Below are 8692 nucleotides of genomic sequence, written 5' to 3'. Positions count from 1 at the left end.
GAACAGAGTAGAGGAGGAGAGAGGACTGGGAAAAATAGTCTCTTGGCATGAAGAGGGTGTGTAAGGATGGGAGGGACAAGAAACGAGATGTGTGGGTGGTGGTGGTAGAAACTGCACGTTTGGGGAGCAGGGTGGGGTATTCACCAAACCAAGGGTCTGTTGAGTAAGGTGAGTTGTGTTGGCCAAGTGGCCAGTTTATGAAATATGGAAAAACCAGGCCCAGAAATTGAGGGTTGATAGAGCAGGAAATCCCTATCGGGAACCCCACCCCTCTTTTTATGGAAGTTAAGTATAGATATAAATATACGATTTCTCACAAAGAGACAACAAACATTGTGACTTAATATGGGTACCCTCTAAACCAACTAAGATCTCTTTAGACTTTTGAAATACAAACTGTGGGCTTGCTTTCACATTCACTTATTCATTCCACAAAAGATTAGGGGGCACCTACTAGAGCTAGCATTTTGTTAGGCACCATGGGGGGTACAAAGAACAAAAAAACTTGGTCCCTATTCCCCAGGAGTTTACAGCTTAGTGGTGGAGACAAACGTGTACACAAATCCTTACAACAGGAGGTAAAAATGTAAATACAGGATTGTAGGGCCTCAGTTCCCAGAGATACTGCATGCAGGTGGTGTGGAAAATTAGAAAGGTGTTTTTAGACTAATTGGTTTTGGATCAGGTTTAACACGGACGGAGTAGAACGTGTTCTCTTTAAGGCAATAAGCAGGGTTAAGGCTGTGGAAGCACAGGCGCTAGAGTAAGGAACAGTGGTCTGATTTGGCTGGAGAGCAAGGTTCCTCAAGGGGCGCCGTGGGGAATGTAGCTGGGTAAGTGCCTAATAACCGAGGCTGGGAACCTGGTAGAAAGAAGTCGAGCTGAGACTTTATTCCGCATCGCTGTGTTTTGACTTAGGCATCTATTGGGCCCTTTAAAAAAAAATTCTCCTCGTCTTTCCTAAAGAGAGTTCTAGCAGTTGGGGGTGGGGTGGGGGCCGTTTCCTGAAGTCCACGCGTAAGTTAGAGGTCTGCAAGGCGGTCCACCGGTGATTTAAATCTCGCACTTCGGAAACCAGAAAAGGAAACCTGTGAGAAGCCGGGCAGGGGAACCCGCTTAACATCAACAGCAACCCCGAAATGGCATCAGACCTTGGAGGGGCAGGTTGCAGGCCAGACCCGGGAGCCGGGCGCCAGCACGCGCCGCAGCTCGGAGCCCCGAACTGGTGGGCAAGGGGCAGAGGGAGGGAGGGAGGGAGGGAGGCAGGGAGGGAGGAAGCGCGGGAGGGAGGGAGGGAGAAAGGGAGGGAGGCGGCGTCATGTGATCCGCTTCCCTGCTCCTTTAAGCGTCCACAGGCGGCGGAGCGGCCACAATCACAGCTCCGGGCATTGGGGGAACCCAGCCGGCCGCGCCGGGGGAATCCGTGCGGGCGCCCCGTCCCGGTCCCATCCTCGCCGCGCTCCAGCACCTCCGAAGTTTTGCAGCGCCCAGAAGGGAGGCGAGGAAGGAGGGAGTGTGTGAGAGGAGGGGGCAAAAAGCTCACCCTAAAACATTCATTTCAAGGAGAAAAGAAATAGGGGGGGGCGCAAAAATGGCTGGGGCAATTATAGAAAACATGAGCACCAAGAAGCTGTGCATTGTCGGTGGGATTCTGCTCGCGTTCCAGATCGTCGCCTTTCTGGTGGGAGGCTTGATTGGTAAGTGCGGAGAGCTGCAAACTTTTCCCCCTTTCTGTCTTTTCGGGCCCCTTCCCTCGCTGCCTCTTGGGCTACTTGTTACAGTATCACTGCCTTGCTTCTATGATCTAATTAGTCCGGCTATTGTGCTTAAGAAAGCAGAGCTCCATGGGGCTCCGTGGGGCACAATCCAGTCTAGTGGCTAAGAGAAAAGGAGGGGAAAAAGTTTTGGCCTAGTTTCAGTATCCACTTGAAAGGCAGGAGGGGGGCGGCGGGGGTGGGAATGCTAAGCATGGCGACGGATCGCGCGAGGAAGCGCCGGGTTACAAAGTTGATTGCTCGCCGCCCCCCCCAGCTTTTTCCCGCGTTCCCCCCCCCCCTTTTCCTCTCCGTTCCCTTCCAGTCAGCTCCGGGAGGGCAACGTAATCGACTTTATTCGGAACAACAGAAGAGTCGGGGAACTGCGCCCGGCGCAAACCCGAGCCCTGTCGCAAGGCTGAGACACTTGCGCGGTTGTAAATGCATTTGCTCGTCTTTGCTGGGGGCTGAGGGTTTGCAATCTGGGGTCCGCGCCCTCTGCTTTCCCGCCGCACTCCACCCCACGCTCTGCCGTGGCCAGGTCCGAACTGAGGGCCGGGAGGTTGCGTGGGATGGGGTGAGGTGGGAGGGGGGGGTCCTGGACCAGCGCCGCGGGAAGTTGGAGAGGCCGGAGGGGAAAAGCGTATCCGAAAGGTGTTGCTTTTGGCCTCCTGCCCACTCGCGAATATCCCTCCCCCCCACTTCTTGGAGCCCCGAGAGCCGGTGACTGTGGATTTCCGCGTCCTCGCTTGGCGCTTAGAGCGCCCCCCGCTCCCACCACGGCCCCCCGCAGGTGACAGCTCCGCGGCCTCCCCGGCGACAGCGCCCGCCCCGGGAGACCTCCCCTGGCGCGCACCTCCCGGACCTCTGTGAGTCAAACAGGCTTCCGGGTGGAGAAAACCGCCTCACGGACCGTCCACTCGGAAAAACCCCCTTCCCCTCGCTGTCTCCCCGTCCCCATCCGTCCTCCCGCCTCTCTGCACGCTCGCGCCCCCGCCCCTCAAGATTTGGGACGGCCCGGCACAAACTTCAATGCCAACTTTGCAGCGGGCGCGGACGGGAGGCTCGCTCTCCTGACTTCACGGCTTTGTTCAACTTTGCGGAGTGGAGAGTCCACGGAGGGGCTTTCTCCGCGCGTGCCTTTGCGGGCGCCCACGCGATGTGGGGTGCGGGGGAAACGCCCGGGGGCGCCGGCGGCGTCGCGGCCAGAGCTGCACAGGCTTGGGCACCTCCAGTCGTGTGCGTGGCGTTTCGTCTCCAGACTTGGGTTTGATGGGAACAAATTAAAGGGAGTTTGGTACTGTAAATCGCGGGAACATCCAAGCCAATTGTCTTAAACAAAGGAGAGCGGGTGAAGCTTCATCAAGGAGAGAAATCCCTAAAGGAGACAGTGCTCTTTTCTGTGTGTGCATTTATCCACAAAGCATAAAGGGGTTCAGAGTTTTCAAACAATCTCATATCCCCAGTGTGGGCCAAACAGCTTCATATTTTCTTTCTGGAACCCTCAACACACACACACACACACACACACACACACACACACACACACACACACACACACGGGTTGGCTTTTGTGTTAGGAGCCTCTGTTTGGCTACATGCAATCTCGTTTCCCCGTATTGGATTTTTCGAGGCTCTTAATACCTTCTCTGCTGGGAGCTGAACGCAGCCTTCCCTGTGCCCTCGCAGTGATTATGCAGCGGTTACAATTACACCTCTTGTCTCCCTTGATGAGCAGTTGCAGTTAGATGCCATTGGATCTTGTGTGATTTCAGTGGCAGACCATAATTAAAATTTCTTGCACCTTGTGCTTTCAGAATTAAATTGGCCTATTATCCCTGTCTGACCTTCATCCTCTTTGAGGTTTTTGCGCAAGCAGCAAACCATTACACATAGTTTCCTGGTGTTTGTTGGTGTGTTTCTTTTTCTTTTTCTAGGCTGATCTCCTAGCTTTGCAGAGCCCATTATCCATGATGTAGGCTTCCTAGGGCACTTCTGAAACTAGTAGGATTTCTGGGATGCTACCACCAAGGAGAAGCCCTAAGGGCACTCGTGAGTGGCTGGTGGACATTGGAGTGACTATAGGGTCAGAACACTTGTCTGTTCCAAACAGGGTTTGTCTGGAATAAGTGGTGCCAAAGATTGTTTTTCCCGAAGAATTTGGTTAATGACGACAACCTCAAAAAGTCCGTGGCAGGTGCTAACTGTAACTAGATTCCCCTCAATTAATAAACTGCTTTATTCCAATTTCCTTGAAAAATATCTATGTATAACACTTCTTGGGGGAAACTGTGTAAGTTTACTGCTTACCTCCTCTCCTTCCTCAATTGCAAAGGCTGTGTCACCAGTTCAGGTCAGAGCCAGCCCATGTTGAACAGTGACTTAGCCTTTCCTCTTTCACTCAAACAGTAATTCTTTTTTGCTCTTAAACATCTAAAAATTCGGATAGGACCCAAATATGGGAAATAAATATCAACAAAATGTAAGTGAAAAATTTTCCCACCAAACTTCCCTAAGCTGGAAAACAAAGGAAACTAAGGAAAGAAGAGCGACAAAGTGGGCAAGCGGAGACAGTAGCTGAAGGAACAGTTTGTAGGCTGGAAAGTCAAGGTAAAGTTCAGAAACCTCCTCTGCTCTCTCCAGTGAGAAGAGAACTCCGCTGCTCATTGTTCCTGCTACTTAAGAAGTCAGCTGTCCTGGGTGTGAAGTGTCTCTCTAATATATCTGCACTAGGCCAAGTGAGAAAAAGAAATGTCCCCTCTGAACTGGCCAGAATATATTTTTCTTTTTGATCACTCCTTTTGCTGATGAAAGTAAACTTAGCAAGAGCAACTTAGGAAGGGGAGAATATAAATGGCAAAGCTCTTGTTTGTAAGGGTGTAAGTACCACATACACCACACACACAAATACACAGCACAAAAACAACCACCCCACCAAACAATGACAATCCATGAGCCCCAAAGTGATCAGGCAAGTGAGTTAACTAGCAGGCTTCAGGCTCCTCATTGGTAGAGGAAGGAGTTTAAGGTCCCTTTCGGTTCTAAAATTGTGTAACTCTTTCAGTACTTAGAGAATCGTACATGACATTTAGACTATTGTTTCATTGTAGATTTGATGGAGAAATCTTCTAAATTTGATGGAGAAAATTTAAACATTCACTATAAAAGCAACTAGCTTCCAGGGATTGGCTTTGGTTTAGCCAGCTTAAATATTGTCCTATTTCAATGTCCTTCTTACCGGGAAAAAAAAAAAAAAAAAAACCCACATTTTTTTTTGCTTGCTTTTTTTTTTTTTTTTTTGGCACCAGTGTCTGTAAGCTAAACCTTTAATGGGATTTTGCAAAAAGGCTCTGAAAGCAACATCTTACATAGTAGAACCTGGGATATTTATAAATTCACTGATTTATATAATGCCTTTGTAAAAACTTTGAGCCACTATGAAACCATACATCTGATACATCTAGTATTCTAAATACATCTAAATACGTTCTAAATATTTAGAAATTATTTTAAAATGCAATAGTGCCTGAAGGAAAAGATAAATATTTTTTAAAATATAACTTTATCCTCCTTAAAAATAAGCCTGCAGAAAACTTAAAAATAATTTTCCTTTGATTTCATGTTTGGTGAATTTAGCTCCTGAAAAGGCAGCTTTGGGGGTGGTGGAAGCAGGGAGGGGAAGGAGACCATGTACCCTGAAAAGAGAGTGCAGACTAAAAATCATGAACTTGAATCCCATTATGTGCAATTTGCTTAGCTTCAAATTAGTCATGTCTCAGGAATATGATGGTTGAAAAAGCAGGTCACTGTTCTCAGCTATTCTAAAACTGCTAAGAGTATGAAGATCAGAACTGGATTAATAGAAAATTGTTGCATTGTTTTCAGCCTACCCATAAATGAGACTATTCCAAACATAAACTGCAAGCATCAACAAATCACCAATTACTATTTCTTTAGAAAAGATCATTTCTTCCAAAACGTAACTTATGTGAGTGGCCTTTTTAAATTTTTAATGCTGAGGATGTAATGTATAGTGTATAAGATATAACATACACACATATGTAATCAATTTTCTCAGATTGTGCATGGATTATCTACTTCTTTCAATGATGTAGCCCACACTGTGCTAGTATTGATTAAGTGGAGGCAACTGGTCTTTACTGTGACCCATTTATGTGAGCTTTTGTTCCTGCTGCTGTTGTTTATTTGGAAGTTGCAGAATTTTAAGAAATTAAATGACAGTTATGCAGAGTATATGTGTTTACTCTCCGAATTATTAGATTTTAAGCTTGTTGCAGTTATTTTAATATATCTTAATGGTGCAATAGTTGTAATCCTTCAGTATTTGGGTGTCTGGTGAGAATCTTGACAAGTATTAATCAATTGGTTTTTGGTTGATGTTAAGCCATATTTTTCTGTATTCGATTCTGCTTTTTATTTTGTAAAATGTCACTGTTTTCCTCTTTGTTAACTACTAGAAGTATCTAATGTGGTTTGTAAGAGTACTGTGCAACCTTACAAATTAATCTTTTTTAAAAGAGCATGAATTTTTTTTAGTAATTGAAATTACAATATTTGACTTAAAAAAAACTAAACTATTTGGTTCTTGCAGTGTAATCACGCTCGTGCTAACAATCTCTAATTGCTCTTTCTTTTTTTTTTTTTTGAGACGGGAGTCTCGTTCTGTCAGCCAGGCTGAAGTGCAACGGCTCACTGCAACCTCCGGGTTCAAGTGATTCTCCTGCCTCAGCCTCCCGATAGCTGGGATTACAGGCGCCTGCCACCACGCCCAGCTAATTCTTGTATGTTTAGTAGAGACGGGGTTTCACCGGGTTGGCCAGGCTGGTCTCGAACTCCTGGCCTCAGGAGATCTACCTGCCTCAGCCTCCCAAAGTGCTGGGATTACAGGCACAAGATGCCCGGCTTGAATTGCTCTTTAATCTGATCGTTCTTTCAGTACAGCCTGTGTAGACTTCTATTCGAGCTTTCCCTTCTCCTGTTACAGTAAGAAACATTTCCTTGAGCTAATAGTGTTATGTGTGGCTTTGTGAGGTTTTCAGGTTCCCTGCCTGAAACCCCGATCGAGACTTAAGGCCTTCTCTTCCTACATGACATTTTACAATGATTTGACCTTAAAATTTTTAAATCCATATAAACTGCAGAAATATTTCTTACCTTATATTCCTCATAAAGGTGTTTCTGTGGCGATTTAGAATTTTGAATTTGTTGAAATTATATAAAGGTCCTTAGTTTAAAGCTCCTGGGTGCTACTTGCCTGATTTGCAAAATATCTATTAGGGTGTACTGTGTGCTCAGGATGGGGCTACATGCCGAGACGGGCTTAGTAAAGAGGAGACATGGAGCTTGAGTAAACTAGGGGAGCTGTGGGTAGAAAAGAGCCCCTCTTCATCTAAGTTTACAACAAAAGATTTCCTAGGATGTAGTTTTCTAGCATCAAGATAATTTTCACTTATTTATTGGGAATTCCAGAATGTATGAAATTAGAACTCCTACTAATTACACCGTCAACTAATTATATTAATATTTCACCTTGAAATAGATATATTAATAAAATGATAAAATGTTTAGCATGTATTGAATGTGCAACACGTGCCAAAACCTGTCTAATTTCATCTGTACAAAACCTTGGCAAATTGGTATTTTTGTACCCATTTTACACGTAATGGAACTGAGGTGCAGAAAGATCGATTAAAATTGCACAAGATTACCTAGCTACTCGTGGTCAAAGCTGGGATTGAACTCCAGTCAATCAGACATCAGAGCCTAGATTATCAGCTTTGGGTGATCCTCCCACTTTCCCCAAAACCTTGACTTTTAGGCCTGAATAAAAATCTGAATACAGGGAAACATGAGAATAGCACTGAAACTGATTTCTCATTTTTATAATCAGGTAACATCAAAAGGAAGAAAATATTAAATGTGATGATAAATGAAATGGAGTCCAGCTGTACAGACCCAAAAAGTGCCTTGCCAAGGCCGAGGGAGGGCAAGTCTTGAGAAGTTTGCCTGTGCCCGTCCAGCCAATTCCACTCAAGTTCTAACCAGTCCCCATAATTGTATGAATCATCCAAGTGACTAAAGCAGCCAAGTTTGTTAACCATCAAATGTTTGAGATTCTGCTACTGGCAAGAAGATTACTCAATTTTATCTTCTCTAGTTGGTGATTTTAACATATATGTAGTTATACAGTAAGTCTAGACTTTTTCAAAGGAGAGGAAGGAAAGAATCAGTGGAGGTTGGAGAGGTTTTTAGAGGGTGTGGGTGGGCAGTGATGGTGGAGGAATTGAGAAAAGAGCCTCTTACTGAAAGTTGAAAATTCTTTTCCCCTGCGGAGAAGTTTTGTTTATGTGCACACCCATGCATAATAATGAGGGCATTTTAAACCAGAGACTCCTACAAACAGCCACCCTGACAGCAGGAATAGGTACATTTTGTTCTTTGGAAAATATGCTAATAGATTTCTCTATTGAAAGATTTGCAGCCCTTGATTTTGATAGAGACCCTGAGAGGTAATGGGACACAGGGAGCATCAAGACATGAAATGATCACGACTATTTCATTTAGGTCTTACTTTTTCTCTGAAGGGTTGTGGTGGTGCCAGCTCTGCACAGTTCTAGAGAAAGTGCCCGCACGGGGATGTGGGAAGGAGAGGAGGAGAATGGAGAGGAGGAGCTTGAGACATGCCAATTCTCAAACTTAATGATCTCAACCTTTAGTGTTTTCTAACTTTTCTTTTCGTAAAATGATGAATCTAAAAGGATTGCTAAATTAAAGAAAATAATGATATATAATTTATAATATAAAAATACTAAATTTCTATAGCTTCTTACTACCACCTCTTCCCCCCACCCCCCACATTCTATCCCTGACTAAATCTTGTAGGGGAGCAAAAGCAGTAATCATATTGGAAGACTGGG

General features: G+C 45.2%; 1 protein-coding gene across 5 annotated transcripts in view; it reads left to right on the top strand.

Annotated features, from left to right (window-relative positions):
- The first annotated feature begins 813 nt into the window (after window positions 1-813).
- The window catches only part of WLS (Wnt ligand secretion mediator), a 132191-nt gene continuing 124312 nt past the window's right edge, over window positions 814-8692 (top strand). For 2 of the 5 annotated variants that reach the window (XM_063625283.1, XM_063625284.1), the window contains exon 1: window positions 1369-1697. In XM_063625283.1, the coding sequence (XP_063481353.1) occupies window positions 1592-1697 (106 nt within the window). In that variant the 5' untranslated portion in view covers window positions 1369-1591. Of the gene's footprint in view, window positions 834-1346; window positions 1698-8692 lie in introns of those variants that run through there. The other 3 variants (XM_063625285.1, XM_063625286.1, XM_063625282.1) reach the window with 3 other exon arrangements.

This window comes from Symphalangus syndactylus, chromosome 12 (assembly GCF_028878055.3).
Source record: "Symphalangus syndactylus isolate Jambi chromosome 12, NHGRI_mSymSyn1-v2.1_pri, whole genome shotgun sequence".
NCBI classification, from domain to species: Eukaryota; Metazoa; Chordata; class Mammalia; order Primates; family Hylobatidae; genus Symphalangus; species Symphalangus syndactylus.
This window is presented reverse-complemented; position numbering and strand designations above follow the sequence as displayed.